This window comes from Corvus moneduloides, chromosome Z (assembly GCF_009650955.1).
Source record: "Corvus moneduloides isolate bCorMon1 chromosome Z, bCorMon1.pri, whole genome shotgun sequence".
Lineage (NCBI taxonomy): Eukaryota > Metazoa > Chordata > Aves > Passeriformes > Corvidae > Corvus > Corvus moneduloides.
In genome coordinates, this window is record NC_045511.1 from 1,698,423 (window position 1) to 1,721,688 (window position 23,266).

Here is a 23,266-nt window from a genome sequence, read left to right on the forward strand (position 1 = left end):
TTCCCTGGGAGAAGACACTGAGATAATTTCACTCTGATGAACAATCCACTTTTGAATATTAGTTTCCTAATATGCTGTACTTCAAAAGAATATTGCGCTGCCTGATGTTAGGATGACGGAGCATTGGAATGAGTTGCTCAGAGAACTTGGGGTACTCAAAAGCCACCTGGACATAGTTTGGGGCTGCTGGGTGAAGAAGCCCCTGCATGAGCAGGGAGGTTGTACAAACTGACCTGCACAAGCTAATGGATGGCAAAAATTAAGTGCTTTGTAGAGAGATTTTATTACTGTTTTGTAATGAATTTTCACTTCAAGTACAGGAGCCCAGTTGCTTGTGTAACCATTTTTATTTTCTTTTCCTCATACCTAGTGCTGACTTAAAGCTCTTGGAAGAAGCCACAATCTCAGTCTGCAAGTCTTTAGGTAAGAAGTTGTGCCATCTTTTTTCCATGTACTTTATCAGAAAAATTGGGAAACAGCATCCCTGTGCACAGTCACGCCTTTACCATTCTATTTGTTTATGTTGCACTAGAAAGATTAAAGCAGTGTGTAAAGAGTGTTTTTATGTATATCCCAAACCTTTAGAAACTTCCATTGATAACTGTTTTATGGAACTTGATATGACTGAAAGGTTTAAAACAAATAATTCTGTCTTCACTTTGTCTTTTTCACTTTGCCCTTTAAGCTGATCAGTAAGAGGAAAGAATTAGAGGATGAAAGGAAAGGATGATATAAAATGTGATCAGTGGTGTTGCAGGAAGGTAAAAGGTAGTTGTGAAGACCTGCCCAGTTTTGTGACAGGAGGCTGTTGTGCTGTAGACAAGTCTGGGAAAGGAAGCAGTATGAGCATCCCTCATTTGGGATATTTAATATTATTAGTATTATTTAATATTAGTTGTATTTAGAGAACAGTTATGGACTAGTAAATCATGTACTGGAAAATCTTGGAAGAAGAATGCCTGTACAGAAAAACAAGACATACTGTGCTTTATTTAGAAATATGAAAGATGTTGAAATTTTGGGTTTTTTCTATATATTGTTCGAACTAGGTAGTGTCAACTTACACATGCTTTGTAATTGTATCTTATTTTTCCTCATCTAGTTGAGAAGAATCCTCGAACAGGAAACCTTGGATCATTGATTAAAGTCTTTCTTTCTAGAACCAAAGAGTTAAAAATTTCAGCAGAATGTCAGAAGTAAGTTCCCAGAAAAGAGCTGTGTATGCCATTTAATTTTTAAAATGTTCCTATCGTTGCTAGCTCTTGAATTTTTTTACTCTACTAATTAACATGCAAACCAAACCTTAGAATTCTCTTAAACTGTTGTTTGAAACAGAACAAGTGTCTAGTACTTTTCTAAACACAGGAATTAAGTCTAATAATTAAATAGATTACTGGGGAAAAGTACATATTTGTGTGTTAGATTAACACATTTTTGTATAAATGGTGTAAGCTATGGGTACTACTGGCTTAGAGCTGTTCAAAAATCATCTGAACTTTTTAGTTGAAGCTTAATGTATGAGCCAGTATTCTATCTTGGAAATATTTCAAATATCTGTATCTATAAATATGTATCAAAATACTGCCTTCAAGTTATGTCATACAGCTGCCATTGGTTTTTTTTGCCCCTTTCAGCAGTAGGATAGAACTCCAAGAGGTTACTTCTGCAGCACTGTGGGGTTTTTCTGCAGGAGGCTTTCTGTAGTTGTTCCCTCACACCCACAGATGAATGTCCCACTCTCATCAGATCTGGGGCTGCAATTCCTCCTTGTTCCCAGGAGTGCCATCAAGTGTTTCACTTGCATCTAAAGTAAAAAGTTACTTGTTCCCAGATAGCTCTAGGTTTTAATCCAAAGATACCTTGGAAGTACAGGCAGTAGCTGACTCTGTGGTGTTGTATGGGCTTCCTAACAGTTGCTTACTGGGACTCAAATTTTATGCAGCTTTCATTGAGAAAACTTGGAAAATATTTATGTGTGTTGCATAAGAAAATCCTGCTGTATGATGCTCGTGAAGTCCATAAATGCCTGCTGTCAGCTGAAGGCTATTTACTTGGGAAAAAGGCTAAGGTTCAGGGAGCCAGGAAGCTTTCAAGTCTGAACCTGTCGGAGGTTTTTGAATGTCTGTGTGCCTTGAGTCCATAGCATCTAGAGACCTCTAGAAGTTTGCTGAACTGTTAGGTGAGTTCCTCAAAGAGTGATACTTCTGTTGGCTGTGGTGTTTTTAATAGTACGAATGTAGTTAGGGATAAGGTTGTATTTTCTAAATTACTTTTAAATACATTCCCATTGTGTTTTCTGTAACATCAACTGCAGACTACCTGCTTAAACACTTTGGCTTTTCCTTGCTTTAACTGTAGGAACTTTGTCTACTCTGACATTTATTTTCTTGTGGTTTTTGATGCATGTTTGCTGGTGAAGCATTACTGATTCTTGTTTGTTCCTGCTTCTTTTCTAGCCACCTCTTTATCTGGCAGGCTCACAATGCACTGTTCATTATTTGCTGTTTGCTGAAAGTATTCATCAGTCGAATGTCAGAAGAGGAGCTGCAACTTCATTTTACTTATGAAGAGAAAGCAGGACCAAGCTCATATGGTGCGTACACACAACTGCTAGTGAAACAAACATCCCCTGAGAAACTTAAATGTCCTGATGGCATGTAGGGACATGGTTTAGTGCTGGACTAGTGAGTTAGGTTAATGGTTGTACTTGATCTTAAGAGTCTTAAGAGTCTTTTCCCTAAATAATTCAATGATTCTATGTTTTTTAGACTGAGAATCCCAAACTTTGCTTTAAAACCAGAAATTAAGTACTAGAGAGTTAGGTGTCGCTTATTCTGGCTTTTTTTAAAAGTGTGGTGCTGTAGACCTACCTGAGCTTTAGTGATTTTCATACATTTTGAAAGGTGTTAATGGTCCTCTTCAGAGGAACAGAACAGAATTGGGGTGAAGCTGACCACATACAAACATTGGAACGTTGATATTGCACCTTTTTAATGCATCTTTTCACATATTTTTCATAAACCAGCAGCAGCCACAGAGTGGAATTAATGCAATTTTTAGGGATCTAGGGAAGGAAAGTTATAGTACTACGGTTAGAATTGACCCATTGAGAAAACAATTGCTAAAATTTAATTTGGGGGCAATAGCTTATACAAGAGTATAAGAGAAGTCAGAATTTAGGCAGAATTACTAAAATAGGCTCATGTCCAGGAAATGGAGTATATGTGACATGAGATGGAAGATGACAGGAGAGATGCTCAAGGAAGAAGCTGTTACCTTTGAATAAGAATAATACAAATGCATTCAAAATCAGTTATGTTACTGCAAAAAGTGCAGCAAAAAGACATTCTGAGCACTGTCGACCACAAATCTTTGTGTAGTGCTGTATCAAGATGCTCTCACAGAGTGCATGATGGATAATGCTGCCACGGGAGCCTTGATTTCCTTTGCTTTAGTGTAAATCATGGAATCATTTAGGCTGGAAAAGCCTCTAGGATCATCAAGTGAGACAGCTAGCCCAGCACTGCCAAGTCCAAGTCAAAGTACTGTTCAGTTTGTAATTGCACGTTGTTTGTTGCATAAAGCCTAAAAAGTCTCAGAATGCTAGAGCAGTGTGTATGGATGGTGTGAGGACAACCAAAAGTGTCTGACTGTGGATTTCCTGCAACGAGGACACGTGTTGGGAACGCCAAATCACTGCTTGCTCATCAGCAGGGAAAACTGTTCATTAAAATCTGTTTAACTCCTTGGCGCCTGCCAGTGCTCTGGGGAAATTAGAATTGTGGTGCCAAAAGATTAAGTGCTACATGTTGAAATGGTTTAATGTATTTAAACTGTGATGAGTGATCTCCAGGAGGGAAGTCAGCTCACTGATGCACTGGAAAAGAAAACCTGCTTGTGTATAAGCTATCCCTGCAGACTGCCTGTGGGTTTATTCCTGGATTAAAAAAACGGCTCACCTCTTGCTTCAGTGTACAGCACACCACAGTGGGATGGGTGGAAAAACTGAGACGATTGTCAGCTGGAGCCCCTGCGATCCTTATTCCTTGCACTGGGAGTTCCTCGCAGTGTGGTATGGGAAGTGATTCTTGTCACCAGGGTAGACCCATGTTTATACCACGTCTAGTAGCACTTGACTGTAATTCACAGTGACATTTATTAGCAATAATTTTGTGCATATTGACGACAAATGTACTTAGCAATTACCTCTAAGCAGATTGTTCATGGGATGTTGTTGATTAGGAAGGTAGTTGTGTGTGGTCTGCTGGTGAGACAGGAAGCAAGCCTCTCTTCGGCTCCTCTTTGGGTTTCCAGTTGGAGATGGCTCTTGTGAACTTCCTCAGGGTGTTGAGGTTCATAACATGCTGAGATTACGTAGCCATTGAGTTTGATTCCTAATAATCTTACTTTTAAATGTCTACAGAATGTGCTAATAAGGCGTGTACCTTCCCATAGCTCAGCTGTTGGAAAGTGGAGTATCGTTAGTGAATTGTAATAAACTGTGGTTGTGCTAGGGCCTATTAAAAGTAAACAGAAGAAAATGAAGTGTTTTGTTGTTTGTATTTTTATAATTAAGTGTAGCTTTCTTGAATTTTTGGTTTCTACTTTTCGGGAAGGAGAATATTCCTATTATAGATTTTATTTATTGTTATATTATTAATCTATTATTATAATGTTGTTATTCCTATATTCCTCTTAATTTTACATGGATTTATTAGTACTTTAATGGAAATTTTACCATCTTTGGTGAACATGCTTTTTAAGAATTAAGTTCTTAGTCACCCTTGCTGTTTTTTCATTTACCAGAGCGTGACATTATTTATAATTCTTCAATTGTGAGCATGATAAAACAAGCCTTATAAAAGACATTATTATATGAACTGTATGATGTAAATAAAATATCCATATTTAAAAAAGCTTTAATACAGTGTCTGAATTTTGAAGTTTCTGTGTTTCCTTACTGCCTGGTGAGTAGTTATCGGAAAGAACACTACAACCACCCAGCAACACAAACAGCCTCTCTCCCCTGTGGTCCATTTTCATATGCTTTGTTCAGTCTCTTAGCCTTCTGAGAAAAGGTTACTGTTCTTTTCAGGATCATCTCACAACTCCTTTGGAAATCACTCTGTGGTTGTGTTTGTTTCCCTGTGAGCATCACATTTTTATCCTTCTGGTTGGATAATATATTTTGGTGCCGTGTTCTCTGATTTAAGTACAGCACCTGGGAGCTCAGCACACATAACTGCAGTGTCAGCTTGTCAGGATGCTCACACTGCAATCAGGCACTGCATCAGCACCTGCTCTGGGATATTTGGTGAGTCAGGGAGAATTGTGTAATGATAATCTGTGAGAGTCCTGTGTATGGAAAATATCCCTGTCACTGTCTGCTCAGAAATATATGCTGTATGACATGGCCACTATTGTTCAGGTAGCATTTTTTATAATTCCCTTATCTGGAAGGATTCTCCTCCCAGATTTTGCACTTCATATGCTTTCACTTTATCTAAATGTCCAGTTTGTACTTTTTCCTGCTAGACTGTGTTTGAGGCTCAGAAGAAAGCTGTGCAATTGTGCTTTGTGTCATAAAAAGGGATTTCTTTGAGGTTTGAGTGCATGGGTGTACTTTAGCCTAATGAAGAAATTGCCCTGGATTGAGTCCCTGCTAACATTCCTGTTTATTGATTTCCTTCAAAAGAAGGCCTGCCATTAACAGAAATGCATTCTTTTTGAGAGGTTTCAGATGGTTCTTTAGCCCAAGAAGTGCAGCCTTTGCCTCTTCATCCATAATTGGGAATTTCCTTATAATTTTGGAGAATATTGCACAATTTTGATTGCAGGAAAGTTCACAGAGAGACTAAACCCATATACTTTAAGATTCAGCTGAAAAATTCCTGATATCCATAAATCCCAAACTGGAGTCAGCATCTGCTCAGCTGAAGCTGGAGTTAATCTCACTAACACAAGTCATTCATCTTTCCACTGTATCCCGTTTCTGCACAGTCTTTAACTGTATTGTGACTCAAAGGTGTAAGAGAGCACATGCTGAGTAGTGTATTTTAAATCAGACCATCAATTCATTTCACCTGTTCCTGTAGTAGGAAGCTTTATTTATTATCTGTAGAGAAGTTTTTAAACACAAGGGTACTAAGGGCTGTTTGTGATGTAGTAAAGCAAGTATGAGGACATGGTGAACACAGTGTAAAAATAACAACACATTTAAAGCCTTAAATGATTTCATGAATGTTTAGTTATCACATAAAGGAAATGAGGGAAGGCAATTAATTTATGTACTCATTATTCACACTCTTAAGTAGAAGCTGGAAGTTTGTGAGAGTCATTAGAGCTGAAGATCAAACCACAAAACCTAAGGAAGCTTTAAGTCTATTTTGCAAGGAATGACTTATTTCATTACTTGTGTCCAGGTTCTTTATGAGTAACAGGGCAGAAAAACAAGTAGCATCTACGGTGAGGATATACCTTGTTATACTGGAATATTTTATTAATATTAATATTCAGCACATCCACCAGATCAGGTCTTATCAATGTAGTAGTTAGGTTCTTGAGAGGATGGAGCTGGACTGGTTTTAGAATTGGGGTCTCCTGGCATCTCTGCTTTCCTCTGCATAAGACATTTTGCCTGTGTTGTGTGTGCTAATCCAGTGCCTGTAATGTATGTAACTTTGAAAAAGTAAAACCAAAAAAAATTAAAATGTATATATACATATCTCAAACCCAAACCAAACAAGCCCCACCAAAAAGTCAGAATCCATCAAATTACTTGCAAAATGAAATAGTTCACATCTGAGGACTTAAATATAGCTGCTGAAAAAATGGTACTTCAGCATAAGTGGACATTTTAAAACCTGTGTGATTGAGTCACTTCTGCACTAGAGTTTAGAAGATGCACCTATGATTCCTCTCCCTGCTCTAATTTTATTTGGACAGGTTCACCCTGTACTTACTTTCCCCAAGGCTTTACAGGTCTTTGATCCAAGTATGTGATCTATTAATGTGAATGAGTCTTGTGTGTATTGTCTTTATCCTGCTATTGAAAGAGGCATTGTTTGTGAAAACACAGAGTGTTCTGTGTTTATAGCTCTCTCTCACGTTATAGATTTGGCTTGCATCCTCCTCATTGTCTTGGCAAGATGAAAATTAAACAAGAATGTGTGTGCCCCAGTTGGGAAAAGGATACAATAATTATTGTAGCTGAATGACATTGATTACAGCAATTCAGCTTTTTAAAAAATTTTAAATAACATCTTTCATTCTGCGTGAATGTGCTAACCCGGTGTTTTCTTGCTTTATTTTGGATATTGTCTTGAGGGAAAAGCCTTCTTTCATATTCAAATAACCTTATTCTCTTTTCAGATGAGTTGTACATGTAGTGTGGTAAATGTAGAAATTATGTTTTAAAAATGCACTCACTTTACTTTTTTAACCTTTTTCTTCTCACTTTCTTCTGTTAGGAGAAAAATTGGGTACCTGTTGGGAATTAGTAGCAGTCTTGCTTTATAAGCATTTTCTAGGTTCAGAAAGCCTTAGGAAAATGTCACATTCAAGTTACTTTAGAATATATTATCTGTGCTCTGTTATTGGCTGTGGTTTCTGTCCAAGGTTATATACTCTGAGCAGTTCTTGGTTTTACTAACAGGAGCTGCATTGTGTTACTCATGGGGGATTCTATAGAAAGGAAACCACGTTTCCGTGATAAAAAACTGATTTCCTTTAGAATGTGCAGTTCACTAGGTGACAATTTTTAATGTGTTTTTAATAAACTGATTGCGGAAAGAAATAATTTTGCTCTATAGTGAATATTCCCCCTGGTGTGCTTCTTAAAATTGAGTTCTGGACTCAAGAACAGACTTGGGTTAAGCAGAGTAACACTGCTGTAACCTGGCTATAATGCTGTGTTTATGGCAGGACTTATTTATTTGAAAATACAAAATAAACAGGCATTTGGGTAATTATTATGCTGCGATGCTGTAATGCAGAGGATCAGCTATGCTGCTCCTTAGCAATTCAGCACTATAAAACCCTCCACTTCCTTATGATGTTGTAGGTTTCTCATCATAATTTTATTTCTGAAAGCAGAATAAATCCTGATGAACCAAGGGATTTATCTTTTGGGTTTTTTTTAGTATTATGTGGTAACTTCAAGTGGTTTAATAAGCTTTTTCCTCAGTGAGTCTTAAAAGTCTTTTGTTACAGTTGCTTTTAAAAATTGCTGATGTAAAATACCACCAGTTTTATTGCTTAGAATAGTTGCAAGATTTTAAATAATTCTGAATCACTCCATGCATTTTATCACATTGTGTATGACTAGAGAAAGATTTCTGTTCCCTTAAAATGCACCAACTTGTCATTGAAATGTGTAAAACTTCTTCAACAAATATATATATTAATGAAAAAATTGTATGTGTATTACTCAAGAGCAGCAATGATGTGCTCAGTGGCTGCATTCTTTTGACATTCTTTTAGAGTATTGCTCAGTGTATGTTAGACAAACAAAACTGCTTCTGATTACTCTTTGCTTGGGTTTATAAAACTGAGTGAGAAAATATGTGAAGTTCAGGGAATTTTGAGAGGAGACTTAACTGTGGACCAGTGAGAAGTCAACAGTGGTTAGTTCAACTGTTAGTAATAACAGTGTTTAATATGACCTCCTCTGAGTAGTAAAGGAAGGCTTGATGTGCTAAATGTAATTCCCACAATACCAGCATCTCATTTAATTTATGCAGTTGTTATTAGTTACTTTTTTATGTAAAAAAGCGAAGGCATCACCATTTTCTCTGTTGGTAATCTCAAGTGCTTTCTATTTCAGGAAAAAAAATCCTATCTCCTTTAACAGGTATAACTTCTAGTGTTTGTTCCTTAATTAAGATATTGATCATCTGCACCTGTGTGTTTGAATCTTCGCTTTGTTTTGGTGTTCGAAAACCCAGAAATCCTTTGATATGTTTCTTTTTTAGGAACAGAGTGTGAAGACCTCATAGAAGAGTTGCTGTGTTGCCTCATCCAGCTCATTGTTGAAATTCCCCTCTTGTAAGTAGGCATTTTTCTTTTGCTGGTTTTTTTTTTTAAGTCTTCTTTTATAAACTGAGCATTTGAGAGCATGAAACTTGTAGTAATGGGATTATAATGTTTATATAGTTGTATTTGAATGTTCCATGTGATGGAGCAGTACACATAATGATAAGCTGCTGCCAGTACCAGCCCTGAATATTCTGTTGGAAGAAGTACATGATGAACGTCTCACACAGCAGTTCAAACCATCAACAGAAGTTATTCCATTTGTTTCAGGTACCCCTGTCAGCACACAGACAGTAACTGGTGGAAATGGTTGTGCTCATGGTACAGGGGAAGGTACAGTGGAGGTGTCACTTCAGCTCTGGGGTATGCAGTAAGGTGAAAACTAAAGTTCTTCTGCAGTTCTGTGGGGGTTTAAATTGCAAAAATAAATCATGTTGTGCTATTTAATACTGATTTCTGAAATTCCAGTGAATTGATGTCTGGAGAAGGGATAAGAGAAATGAATAAGTGGAATGTTTCTGTAGATCTACAGATTTGTTTATATGGCTTTTTTTTCATGCATCTGTTGTATTTGAGAGATGTTGATTCCACATTTTGTTGGGATATGTGTCATAAAACATACTTCAGTGTTTTATGTAGGAGAGCATGCTTTGTTCCTTGGAAATAAAAGTGTTCTTTCACTTTTGTGGAAGTGTTCTGATGAGTTTTAACCTTTTTCCCCATGATAAACTTTACTAAAGGTAGAGTGAGCAGTGTCTTTAGTGTTAAATTTCATTGTAGTCTGTGCCTAAAATGTAGTGCCCCAACTGAAGCATCATGGCTTTGGAAGAGTTTCATATTGTCTCTTACAGTGTAGTATTAAGCTCTGCTATTTTGTAGCTGGGATTGCTCTTTTGGTTGGAAAACTGACAAAGATGCAATGTTTTTTGAAACACTGCTGTCATTAAATACAGCTCTGTCAATGTTAACGCGAGGGATTTGTGTAGGTAGAGTGTAATGAATTAGTGGTGTGATTCAGAGTGTCATTCCACAGAGCTTGTCAGGACTTCCTGGAACAGATACAGGCTTTGTTTGGAGCAGATTAGAGGAAGTACAAAGGGCTGAGAGGACTGTGATATACAGACAAGTTCATAAATCCTGCAGGCTTTTATTTTTCTTTCTTGGAAGTACCACTGTGTGTGTGCAGTCCAGTTCCTTTATTCTGCCTTTCCAGCAGAAGAAAATACACCAGCATGATTGTTCCTCACCCATTTCAACAACTGAACCCGTCAGCATCTCTATTTCTGTGTGAATGTGGTTGCTCCAAATGGAAGCAGCTGCTGAAAGCACGTAGATTACTCTAAAACTTAGTGATAAAATGGGAATATTTAAATAGAAAATTATAAAGCCTGTCCATAATTTTAATATTCAGCTATATCAGAAACTATAAGACAGAGATGTGGAAGATTTTTATTTTGTGGTTGGGATTTTTTTTGTCATGTAAGTTTTTTTAGCTAAATTTCTCCTGAAATAGCATGCTGCTGATTGCTAATAAAATACTAACAAAAATGTGTATTACTGTCTTGTTTATCACTAAAATACATTTAACAATGTGATAATGTCTTAACTAAGAATTTTGTTCCCATATCATCGAAGGGGAAGTAGGTAGAGGAAAGGAGATACTGGAAAACTTTCTTTCTCTAAAACACAGTCCAACTATGTTCTTCATAAAGGTGTTATAAGGTATTAGTTTATTATTAATTTTGTTCAAGAGAGTGATCAGGATTGTTTTCATAGTGAGTTTATTCTTGCTTACCTCCCTCTCCCTGGTCAGATATCACTAGAGATTCTTTCCCTATTTTGTTTCAAGAGAGTAGTTAATTTCTGTCTTTAGCTGGAATGAAGCAAGAGAATTGCAAGCCTAGTATGTGAATTTGGGGAAGGAATAGATTGAGTGGAACACATTAAATATTCAAACTTGTTATGGTTTGTGTGTCAGGACTTAGGATCCACCTGCGAGAGAACAGCCAGCTTTGGCAGCTTGCAGTGACACTGTAACAGTGTCTGTCTGTAAAGCTGCTATTAAAGATGAATTTTTGTTATGACAGACCATTAAAATCTCCATGCTGAGCTGGTCTTCAAAGTGTCTTTCAGAGTAGCAAAGATTTTGTTAGGAGCATTCAGTAGCCTTAATAGAGGATTGTGACAATTAGTGTGTCCCTTGGGTTCTGTAGGTGCAGTTTGGTGAAGGAGTGTATACAGCTGGCAGCTGCCGTGTGAATATGTTGCATGTCTGCACCCCAGTTTAAACTTCTATTTTTCTCCTTCACTGAAGCTGTAGCATTATTTTTAAAGCATGGAAGGCCATGTCCATGTTCAGAATGTAGGAACAGAGGTATCTGTGCAGCTGTCTTGCACTCCTTCCTTTTGAACTTGTTCTCAATGTCACATCAGGTGCTTGGGATACTTCTGTGTGTGGTATTTTGCAGGCATGGTTGTTCCAGGCTGGTTGGAGAGCAGCCCTGAGGAGAAGGATTTTGGGATATCTGTTGATAACCCAGAGGCTGTGAGAGAGGCTGGACATGCCTCAACCATGTGCATTGGGACCCAGAAACTCCCCATGCCCTGGGCTGATCCTCAGCATGGGCACCAGGGGAGAGGGAATTCTGCCCCTCTGCCCTGCTCAGGGGAGGCCCCACCTGCAGAGCTGCCCCAGCCCTGGGGAACAACAGCACAAGGACCTGGAGCTGCTGCAGCCAGTCCAGAGGAGGCCACCGAGATGCTCCAGGGCTGGAGCCCCTCTGCTCTGCAGCCAGCCTGGGACAGCTGGGGGTGTTCAGCTGCACAAGAGAAGGCTCCAGGGAGAGCTCAGAGCCCCTGGCAGGGCCTAAAGGGGCTCCAGGAGAGCTGCAGAGGGACTGGGGCCAAGGCCTGGAGGGACAGGACACAGGGAATGGCTTCCCAGTGCCAGAGGGCAGGGCTGGATGGGATCTTGGGAAGGAATTGCTGTCTGTGAGGGTGGGCAGGCCCTGGCCCAGGGTGCCCAGAGCAGCTGTGGCTGCCCCTGGATCCCTGGAAGTGTCCAAGGCCAGGCTGGATGGGGCTTGGAGCAGCCTGGGATAGTGGAAGATGTCCCTGTCCATGGCAGGGGGTGGCACTGGATGGGCTTTAAGGTCCTTTCCAACCCAAACCATTCTGTGGTTCTAAATTGTAAGAGTTTGGGCTTGACAGGGATACTGAATTCAAGGCTCCAATCTTTTCCTGAGTATGGGCAGATGTCACTCACCTCTGAGCTTGCTCTAGTTATCAGCTTTGGCAGAATAAGCTCATTTCTGCCTACAAAACAACCTGCAGCATACTTCGAAATTGCAGGTGGATTGTCTTTCTCAGAATTAATAAGGAAGATGTGGGATGTGGAAGAAGATAACTGTCAAATCTCTGTCCCTTATTATGAAACATAACTTTTTTGTTGTTGTTGGGAAAAGCTGCAGAGCCTTTCCGGGAGGCAGAGCATTTCTGGGAGTGTCTCAGTTTTTACAGGCAATTTAAGAAAATCTTTCTTAAAGTTAGTTTGTATTGGAAAAGGTAAATGTGCTTAAAGGCAGAAATAGGTTGCAGTAGGGACTCTGGGACTCTGCAACATTGTGATGCTGTGTCTGAGAGTTATTAAAAATGTCTTGAATTACCTTTCTGAAAAACGGGCTGTGCTGCATTGTACAAAATGCCAGGGATAAAAGTTTCAGATTTAATTTTATAGAAAGTACAGTTTTCAACAATTAGACTTGTGCAGTCCCTTATAACACTTGTGTTACTGTATGTTGATGTTTGATTTATGGTTCCCTTGAGTGTGCTATGGATACTCTGCTTTTTCTTTGGTTTTGCTAATGTTAGCACACAAGAGTGTACACTAATGATTCGAACTGCATAGTCGGCAAAAAGATACAATGTTAGTATTTAATTGTATGACTTTTATGTAGAAACTATTGCTAACATTTTGTTGCAGGATGGAGCTCCCAAAGCTTTAAATTATAAAGGCTTCTTTCAGCAGCTTGTTAAGAGCTGGTATCCATAACTGAACATCTGGTTGTTATCAGTGCATTTCCACTTCATTAAAAACTATAAATGCATGTGGAGGAAAAATGAAATACTGTGATCTAGTTACATCACTCCTAAGTAGCACCCTGTGGTGCCAGTACAAGTTAGTTGATATTTCTATTAAATTCCCTTATTTTCTCTAGTTATGGTTGTTTTAGGGTGCAGTCTTAGTTGTTTGGAAATTTAAATGTTGACAATGTTTTGACTCATTTAGGGATGCTTGCTGCATTTTATGGGAGCTTAAAAGTCAAATGTAGGAGGAAGAAAGGCAGTATAATTGATTATAAAGCTCTACAAAATAACTGCAGTGTAGGAAAGGTGCCGTTTACAGATGATGAGAAATGTTTAGGCTTTTTTTCTTGCCAGTTATGAGCAGCAGAGAGATTAAAAAATGTTTTCTGTTCTAGCTCAGAAGTGCCATATTTTAAATATTTTTGTTACTTTCAAAAGAATAGGTCAGAATAGTGCTTTTTTTAAAAGAGTCTATTCAAGGAATTTTTATCAAGATTGTAGTAGCTCCATTATTTGGAAAGCTATGTGACTTTTGCATTTTTGGCAACTTTGTCTCATCATCAAAGGCGAACTTCCATCTGTTGAAACTGAGGTTGAAGGTAGCGAAAACATGCAAACTGAGAGAGATTTGTGTTGCTTCACTTTGATGAGCCTCAAAGTTTAAGACTATTGTGCTCTGTTTAGGAGGGATCTGATTCGTATAATGGGAGTTTTATTTGCTGCTGCACCTTGGGATGGTGCAGCAAATAAAATGTATTCATGTATTTGGAAGATTTTCTTAATTGCTCATTATTTCTGATGGTAGATGTGCAGTGTTTTAAGTGTCTAAATATCCTGAGTAGGAAAACCTTATCTGTATCACATATTCTTACGCTGTTCTAGTTTTTATTTTAGACTTAGATCAGTATTTCTCTATGACCTATCCATTCACTAGGTAAGCTTTAACTTGTAGCAAACTTCCTCACCCCAGAGCATAGCATCAGAAGTCTGTACAGTTTTTCGTATATTGTTCTGTGTATCAAATTCCTAATAATCTGCTTTCTGATATGGTTTTCAGCCCTGTTTTCACAAAAGATGGTGGGTGTTGAAAAACACCTGTTTGTGCAGGTATTTGGGTCTCAACAGCCAAGACACAGAGAGACTGTGGAGCGGGTCTGCCTTTCACTTAGGCTGCATCACTGAAATGCAGGGTGTGATTCCTGTGGTCTGGCTCTGTGTAGAACCCTCTGATGGTCTAATGTAGTTGTTTGGTCACCTGGGTCATCATCTCTTTCCTGGGGATTGGAAACTACACCTGGGAGTCACTGCAGCTGTCCAGTTTTAGGGAATTTGGGCTGTTCTCTTGTGTTCTGTTGTTAGAAAAGTAATGCCTTTTAATTAGTTTTAGTGGATATTGGTAACAAGACTTTGTGACATAAAAAGTAAATAGTACATAATACAGTTTCTCTGTGCAACATTTAAAAGTCCAGAACTTCTAGTATTTTTAATCCATAGGGGGAAGAACTAAATGTCAGTGAGGTGAAAATGTACACAGTCACATAGTCTCAAAGGGTTTAGGAACAGGTCTGTGAAAAAAGGCTCTTGAGTCATGCTGTCATGTCAATCCTTTAGGTACTACCTTTAGAGTATTTCCATATTGTTGATGCTTCAGGGGACAGATGGGATCTTGGGAAGGAATTGCTGTCTGTGAGGGTGGGCAGGCCCTGGCCCAGGGTGCCCAGAGCAGCTGTGGCTGCCCCTGGATCCCTGGCAGTGTCCAAGGTTAGGTTGGATGGCGCTTGAAGGTTTAGTGGAAGGGGGTGGAATGAAATGAGCTTTAAGGTCCTTCTAATCCAAACCATTCTGGGATTTTTTGTTTTCTCACCCTATTGTCCTCCCAGTTGAGAATACCCACTGTGGGGCAGATGCAGTACGAAATGTCAGAGATGCTTTCTGCTTCCAGTCAGTGTTTGCTGAGTGCCCCCTTGGGACATCTCCCAAATGTTTGGAGTCAGCTGTAGTAAGTGTAGACCATTATCAGCTGCCAGAGTGCATATGTGCCATCAGTGAGTGTAAAATTAGGAATGATTCCAAGAGGAAAGATTATGTTCTCTTTGAGTTGTTGTACTTGTGTCCTGAGGCTGATAGCCAGATATTGTACTTGCTTTTCAGTTTTCAAAACTGATCCTATTCTCTGTGGTGACTCCTCTTTCACCTTTCTGGTGGGCCCTCAGGAAGCAGGGAAATGAAACCTGGTTCCTGTATGATTTGAGACTTTTTTGTATGAATCAGCCCTTTTGGCAACTCTCCTAAATTAGAAAATGGGTTACCTTTTAACCTTTTAATACTCGGAGTAGACAGCTCTGGCTGGGTGAAAGTTCAGGAAAATATTTGAACAGGGAGGGGGCTTGGTCTAGAGGTAGGAGTTGAAATTTGGAGGGAGTTTGGTTTCTGACTGTTCAGGATGTTTGCTCTATAGGTGTGAAATCATTTATGAGCTCTCAGCCTCTGTGTGCTGATATAGAAATAGCTGCATTTCACTGAGTAATTAAAGTGTTTACAACAGCATGTGCCTTCAGAGTGTTAATTGGAGTCCATAGCTGGGATTTTCCTCTATGGTGCCTCTGTACTTCACCTTGGTTCCTCTGTCACAGACCTCTCTCACGGGCAGGGAACAAAGCTGAATGATTGGGAGTACAGAAAGCACTTGTGAGTGGTGTTTGGCCTTGGAGAGAAGCCAGCAGCAGCAGGATGGTGACACATAGGTAGATTGTTGAAGTTCTTGGTAGGTGATGCTGATAGGAGGTCATCCACATGGTTTTGAATGGATAAAGCAGATGCCAGGATGCTGGGGAGCTGTGGTTTTAACAGGACCATAGTTCTTGTTCTGTGTGGGGTGATTACATAGTTTGGAAACAGTATTTAGGCTAAGGTTGTGTGGGGCTTGGGGTGACCTGGTCTAGTGGAAGGTGTTCCTGTCCATGTCAGCAAATGGCAGTGGATAAGGTTTAAGGTCCCTTCTAACAACCAGTCTAGGATTTGATGATTCTAATTTACAGGTTTGCCACCAAAGTTAATAAATAAAATAAATCAACTACAATGTATGTTCCTGGTGGAAGACCAGAAGAGAAGTGATATTCTCTCCAGTCCATATCCTGGAAGAATTAGGTACTGCACCAATTTCTTCTAAAGCAGTACTACTCTAAGTCTAAACGCAGTGTTGCTTTAAAGCGGTATTGCCAGGGCTATAGTGGTCCCAGATGAGCCCACAATCTCTCTTACCTACTTGACAAAGCAGATTAAGATGGAACATGGTGCTGATTTAGCAGAATTTATTTCCTGGAGGCTGTGGACTCTCCATCTCTGGCAGTGTCCCAGGCCAGGCTGAACGGGGCTTGGAGCAACCTGGGATAGTGGAAGGTGTCCCTGCCCATGGCAGGGGGTAGGACTGGATGAGCTTTAAGGTCCCTCCCAACCCAAACCATTCTGTGATTCTAATTTTTGTCTTTTGATTTAATGAGTTGTTATCTAAAGATTACTATAATTCAAACATCTCCATGGTTGTTTAATTTAAAAGTTTTTATTGAAATTATCTGGCATCATTTGCTTTTGGAAGGAATCCATTGATATATCAGTTTTTCATTGAAAGGTAGACACTAAACACGTGTTAAATACATGCACACATTTGTTATGCTAGTATCAAGGAATCTTGCATTTTGGAGCTCTTCATTCTATGAAGAATCCATAATTTAACATAATCTCAGATAGATATGATATGATGTGTCTTTTCCTCACAGAAAATGTTTATGTATAAGGTCTGTTGCCAGAAATCAGTTTTAACTTGGCTGTCACATGTGAGAACCTGGACCTGCTCCATCCGGTCCAAGGATGTCACTGTATATGAAGTGTGATACCAGGAGGACAGCTACGTGTGATAAGAGGAGAACCCAAATGCAGGAGAGAAATGACTGCCATGATTTCTAGACTTTGGTCTGTCTCAAGATTCTTTCCTTGTGAAAGATGCATGTTTTGAGAGACAGACCTATAGTATCTGCTAGCTTGTCAACCTGCTATGGGAATATATCTCCTTGTGGAAAGGAGAGAGAGAGAGAATAAGATGAAAAAATTGAGAATAACTAATGAATCCCCAAAGAGAAAATCCAAAAGGAGAAAGAGAGAAGACCTCTGCATGTTTTGGTACATTGCTTTATGGAGTCCATTTATGCAGAACATGAGCTCTATCTGTGGATTTTTTATTTGTTTTGTAAGACACTTGAGAAGGAAAAAAAAAATGCCACAGAAGCTCAAAACAACATGCAGTTATTCTGGCTTTCTGAAATAACTAGCTAAATAATTTTGACATGTAATTGATACATGAGTTCATTATTTCTAGTTTCCTCCTTATCTGCAAGCAAACAGTTTTCAGGGGAAGTTGGAGATCAGCATAAATTCCATGTAAAGTCATACTATATGACCGATATCTTTGAATAAAATAAAAAAAAAAAAGACTGCCTATTCTATAGTCTCTCAATATAAACAAACAGTATTTTCTTTGAAGTTGAAAAAGGTTCCTGGTAGTTCTTGTGACCCTTTAGAAATGCTTGCGTTTCAGAAAACTGTACATTTGACCCTTGGTGGAGAAAATAATTTTGCTCCGAAGCTTTATCCTTGTGCTGATAAATTAAGGCTGACTGGACCTGAGGGGTTACCCCAGATATCAGGACCCTGGTTGTGTTTATGTCAGAGCAGATTTAATTTGAACAGATTCTACAAGTTTGAATGGAGTGTTTCTACAGTTAAATGTGCCCTGTCTGGGTTTTGAACTGAGAGAAAATAACTCACTAAGTGGGGCTGCTTGAATTTACCTTTCTGTTTGTATTTTCTTTCAGAGTTATATAAGGATATTGAAAGCAGATTTTTTTCCTCACAAAATGTACTTAATACAGTACAGTAACCTCTTTGTTTATTATTTTATGCTGATGCTTATCAAAACAAGATCATTTTGTAACATTTCCTCAAATTTGCTACTCCATTTGTATCAGTTATTATAAAAATAAATGAATGAATAATTGAAATGGAGAAAAAGTATACTAGACCCCAAAATTTGTTTCTTCTCTGCATAGTGACCCAGTGCATATTGTAGTATGTCATGAAGTTATATCCCTTTTCATTCATCACCTTGGGGTAGGAGACAATATTCTTGTATTCTCAGCCTTTGTCATAATGATAAGTGTCTGAATATATCTTTTTGTAATATCAAAAAAGTGTTTTTCCAAACTGTTGTTTTTATTTTGACAGAAAAACATTTCTTAATTTTTTTTTTTTGCTGGTGGCTGAACCTTTGATAATTGATATGTATATATACAAGTCCTCTTTGCTTTGCTTGGGACGGGATGCATGTGGGTGGTGGATTGCACAGTGCCCCTGGTTTGGAGAGGGAGCAGGAACTGTTCCTAGTGCAACCTTGCTTCTGGCTGAGGTGAATTTGCAGTGGAACCAGATCAGAGTGTAACCTCTGGCCTGATCTAATTACCAGCATTTACACTGGCGAACTTCCTCAGGAGTGGGCAAAAAGTCAGGTAACTCGCAGGGAGTAAAAGTAGTTCAAAAGGACATCATGATTTTCAGGAAAATGTTACTTAGGCGATATGTCTCTTCCTGACCCATAACTTCAAATGTTTGGGGTTCAAGTATTCAAATCAGGTGAGAGAAAATGAAAAACAGTGAGTTTGCACAACCTTCACTTTTAAAAACATTTTTGTATCAGAGGTGGTGTGGTTCTGTGGATTGTGATCCAGGAAATTGTGATTCCAGTTTGCTGTTGACTTTGAGTAAATAACTGCACTCTCTGCAGAAACTCTGGCGTGGAGCTGCTGCAGAAGAGTTTAATTTAAGCTGTCGGTGCATTGTAATGCATGAAATTCTTCTTTTCACACTTCACAGTAATGCATGTTATTTACAACATACCTGGCAGCACACTTGAGAATATTAAGCTATTTGAATGTGTTAAAAATTAGACTGATTTCTTCTAAATAAAATCCTGTCTGTTTCAGTGGGGCACACCAGCTCTGATCCTGAGACTAGTGAAAATCTATTTTTTTCTGGCGTGAACTGATTTTGCTTCAGGAGATTGCACTGTAGTTCTCAAATCATCATTGTTGGAAAGAGCGCTTAGTTTTATGCCTATACCTGTTCTAACTGTTGAGAATAAAATTTTTGGAAGGTGACATTGTAACGAAGAAAAATTTAGCACCACTGATTAAACAGCATTGATGCTGATTTGTTCTTTAGTGTTTTGATTTTTTAAAAATCTGAAATAGCGATACTATTAAATATTTTCATTTGACAATAATAAACAGATTTTGAGTTTCCAGTAGGTCCCAGGTCAAAAAACCTTGGTAATTGTTGCAGGGAAACTGTTGTAACTTAGTAATACTGGATTGTGAAGCATACTGTGGAAATTAAGTAGTGGCAGTGGGAGAAACATTAAAAGGACTTGTGGTAACAATAATAATACTTAATAACAATATTTCTAATGAACTTCAGGATGGTGCTGTTGCACCAAATGAAGTTCCTCCTTTTGGAGGACGTAAAAATGGTGTTTGGTTGAAAGCAAGAATGATACTGGTTCATGTCCAAGTTACTTCATTGTGTTTTAAAAGGTTTCTTGAAGTCTGCAGTTTGTTACTGATTAAGGAGGCAAATGCCATTTTTCTCTCCCTTTTAAAAACAAGATCTGTAACAAAGTCATTATAGGCAGAGGTGGGAACAGAAAACACAAGGTATTTTTAATAGTGTGCCTGTCATCCACTCTGCTGCACAGCTTTTCCTAATCAGCCTGAGCTAAATGAACTTTGCTGAACTGTCAGTATTTAAGCATTGCAGCTCATTCTTTGTGATTATCTGTAATATCTTGAAACTTTCTACTTCCCTGTTACCTCAAAAAATACCATTTAAAACTGAACAATATATGTGGTATCCTGATACCCTGAGCGTTTTGTACACTTGAACTGGCATTTGTGTATTACATTCCTGGCAGATGGAGCTAGGTGGACATTCATTTCCTCACTTAGCATGATGGTTTTGTGACAATTTTGTTTAATGATACAAAGGACACACTTCTGAGAGATATTTATTATTTTTAGGAAGAAGTATATCAATTGCAACTTGAGTTCTATGAGCAATACTTCTTTTTACATTGTTTTGTCTTTTAGCATATGAAAAAAATGCCTCTTTCTAAGAAAAACAACCCATTTCTGGTATGAAATGATTCTGGTTTTCTTGAATTTGTTGTTTACATGTTCCCAATTGAAACTCTCTGTGCTACACAGTGTATAACTTCAGGTGAAGCTACCAAGTATTCTTGGAAATCAGCTTGTAAACAACCCAGTAGATTAATCTCTGTAATTTTCCCCTTTTTTCTGCAGAGATATTACATACAGCATTTCTTTGGAAGCCGTGACAACTCTCATTGTGTTCCTCTCCTGCCAATTATTCCACAAAGAGATTTTGCGAGAGAGCATCATTCACAAATACCTGATGCATGGTCGATGGTATGTCCTGCTCTGGGGTGTTGCCTAAGAGCAAACCAAATGGGTCTCTTGTTTAGGTTGTTTGTACCTGAAAACAGAAGGCAGCAAAATGTTATGTTCGTAGAAAATTTGTTCTGCTCAAAAGGAAGAAAACAGAAAAGCAAACATCTCTAAAGGCTCTTGGAGGGTTTTAGGTGGATATCCCACAGCCCAGTCTTCAGTAAAACTATTTTGGAAATAATTTTTGTATTTTGAGGATAGTTTCATTAACTTAAAACAGCACTTACTTTTCAGGATGTTTTTTTGATTCAGCAATGAGTCTTGTAGCACTGCAGCCTAGAGAACTCAGGTCCCTCAGAAATGCTAGAGCTTTCTTGCCATGCAGATAAGTAGCAGGCCTTGGAAAGTTGAAGACGGAGAAACAGCAGCAGGATGGAGCCAGAACGTCAGGATTTGTGGGGTGTCCTGGTACTTCAGTCTCTGGACTGAAGGAATTGAGGGTTTGGGGGAAAATGGGGAATATTTGAGGGAAGAGTTCATATGTGGTCTAAGAGGTCTGATTTGGGAGTAGGAGGTTCCCGGCCTCTAGAGAGAGATGTGGGAATTTGGTGACTGGGAATTGAGAGCAGTGTGAACAGCTGGAGGGTACTGGTGTGATGTCCCACCGTAAGGAGAAGGGGGCACCCAGGATTTGTAGATGCTCATGATCAAAAGGAATGACAAAAGTCAGAGGGTCTGCAAAGTTCTATTAGTAAATTACACATTCGGCATGGAAAACAGTGTGTTTGTCCCTGATATCCCAGGGTAAGTACAGTGGGGTTTGGATAAAGGGGGGGGGGGCAGTGAAAAGGGAGAAAGAGAGGGACACAGAGAGAGAGAGAGGGAGAACTGGATCAAAGAAAGGGAGAGAAAAGAAGGAAAAAGAGAGAGATCACCAGCCCTGGCTCCAGTGTTGATCCAGCTGATGGGTCCTGGGGCCTTGGGCTTTTTGGGGCACCTTTGAGGCTTCCCCTCCCTGGAGAGACATTTCTCACTTTTTGTGCAAATCAGTTCTCATTCACAGTCAGTTCTTTCAGACCTTTCTGGAAATGGGTTGGAGGCTTTGGGGTCTTGGATGGTCTTGTTTGCCCCTACGGTCCCTGGCCCTTCTCAGCCTCACCCCGGCGCCTGCGCTGAGCCGGGCTGTGCTTTTCTGCAGGAGCCACAACCAGGGGGTTTATCCCAGAAAAGCTGCCCTTCCTCCATAAGGCCCCTTCTCCAGCCACATCGTGGTCTTTCTCATGTGTGTTTTTGCCAACAATCCTTGGCTGTTATTCCCAAAAATCCTTGGTTGGCTCCACACCATCCAGCTATCGGTGTTTGGGACATGCACATTAGCCCCTTACCTTCTGGGCTTCTGCAGATGGTTAGAGAGTACATCGTAACAGAGCTCCTGTCTTTTCAGCTCTAAATCAGATGGGGATGGGAACCAGCTCTTTGTTTCTGTGGAAATGCTACTCCATTTTGTAAATACTGTAACTTTTCAGTTAAACCCAACAAATTCTACAGGCATTTTTCAGATTCACTGAAATGATGTCGGTTGTTTCATTGATCTTTGGAAATTCATAGAGTCGTGGAATCCTTGAGGTGTGAAAAGGCATTTAAGACTGGTTGGGTGTGGAGAGATGCTGTTGTTACCTGTTCTGTGTAACCAGAGCATGGAGTAAAAACTGAACAAATAAAGTGTTTCTTTCCATTGCATAAATATTTTTCCAGTTGTGTCTTGAGGTAAGTGAATACAAGGATTCTACAAACTAACTGGTTTACTTAAAAGTAGTATTGAAAAAACAAAAACCAAAAGGCAGTTTCCATGATTCTGCTGTGGAAGATGCTCCTGCAGACCCCTTCTGAAGTCTGGGCAGCTTTGCATGGGCAAGACCTTGGTGTTCTTTCCCTTTCCAGTCTGGTCAGCTCTGGGAGAGTTACTGGCCGTGTTTAATGCCAAACACTAGCCTTTGTACCTTACCTGGACTTTGTTGTGCCAGTTTTTGTGAGTTGTGAGTCAACTAAAGCTGTTTTGTTTTTTTTTTCTTTCCAGTCTCCCATACACCAGCAGACTTGTGAAAACGTTGCTATATAATTTCATTAGACAAGAGAGAAGCCCTCCTCCAGGGACCCATGCTTTTCAGCAGCAAACAGATGGAGGAGGACTGCTCTATGGAATTGCATCTGGGGTGGCAAGTGAGTCTGATTTTCTATAAATTGTACTTCAGACCGTATGAAGTATTGCCTTCTGTGTGCCCTCTCCTGCAGACACACCTGTAGCCCATTTCTTTTTCAGCAAGTGACACTGGTGTAAAAAAGCTATCCACAGGCCTGCATGGCCCATCTTGGGATGTGTTAGAATCTGAAGCAATTATACCTGCAGGACAGCAGATGGTAAAAGTATCACATAGTCCCTGTTTTTTTTTATTGACACATTAAAAAACCCTCAACCAACCAACTAGTGCCCTATTTGATGAATCACATACTTCAAATTACTTAAAATGTTGTAAGAAATAGTTTTATGTGCATATTTTATTCTTTACAATAACTCAGTGGATATGGTGACCTGCTCTGTGGCTCTGCTTGAGCAAAAGGTTGGGCTAGGTGGTCTC

The 23,266-nt window shown here is 39.3% G+C and overlaps 1 protein-coding gene across 13 annotated transcripts in view; it reads left to right on the forward strand.

Annotated features, from left to right (window-relative positions):
* Window positions 1-23,266, forward strand: part of DYM (dymeclin) — a 212,054-nt gene that overhangs the window by 21,492 nt on the left and 167,296 nt on the right. For 5 of the 13 annotated variants that reach the window (XM_032095580.1, XM_032095567.1, XM_032095569.1 and 2 more), the window contains exons 3-9: window positions 371-423; window positions 1,103-1,196; window positions 2,457-2,593; window positions 8,973-9,045; window positions 9,304-9,408; window positions 20,526-20,651; window positions 22,708-22,850. In XM_032095580.1, the coding sequence (XP_031951471.1) occupies window positions 371-423; window positions 1,103-1,196; window positions 2,457-2,593; window positions 8,973-9,045; window positions 9,304-9,408; window positions 20,526-20,651; window positions 22,708-22,850 (731 nt within the window). Of the gene's footprint in view, window positions 1-370; window positions 424-1,102; window positions 1,197-2,050; window positions 2,180-2,456; window positions 2,594-8,972; window positions 9,046-9,303; window positions 9,409-20,525; window positions 20,652-22,707; window positions 22,851-23,266 lie in introns of those variants that run through there. The other 8 variants (XM_032095571.1, XM_032095572.1, XM_032095577.1 and 5 more) reach the window with 3 other exon arrangements.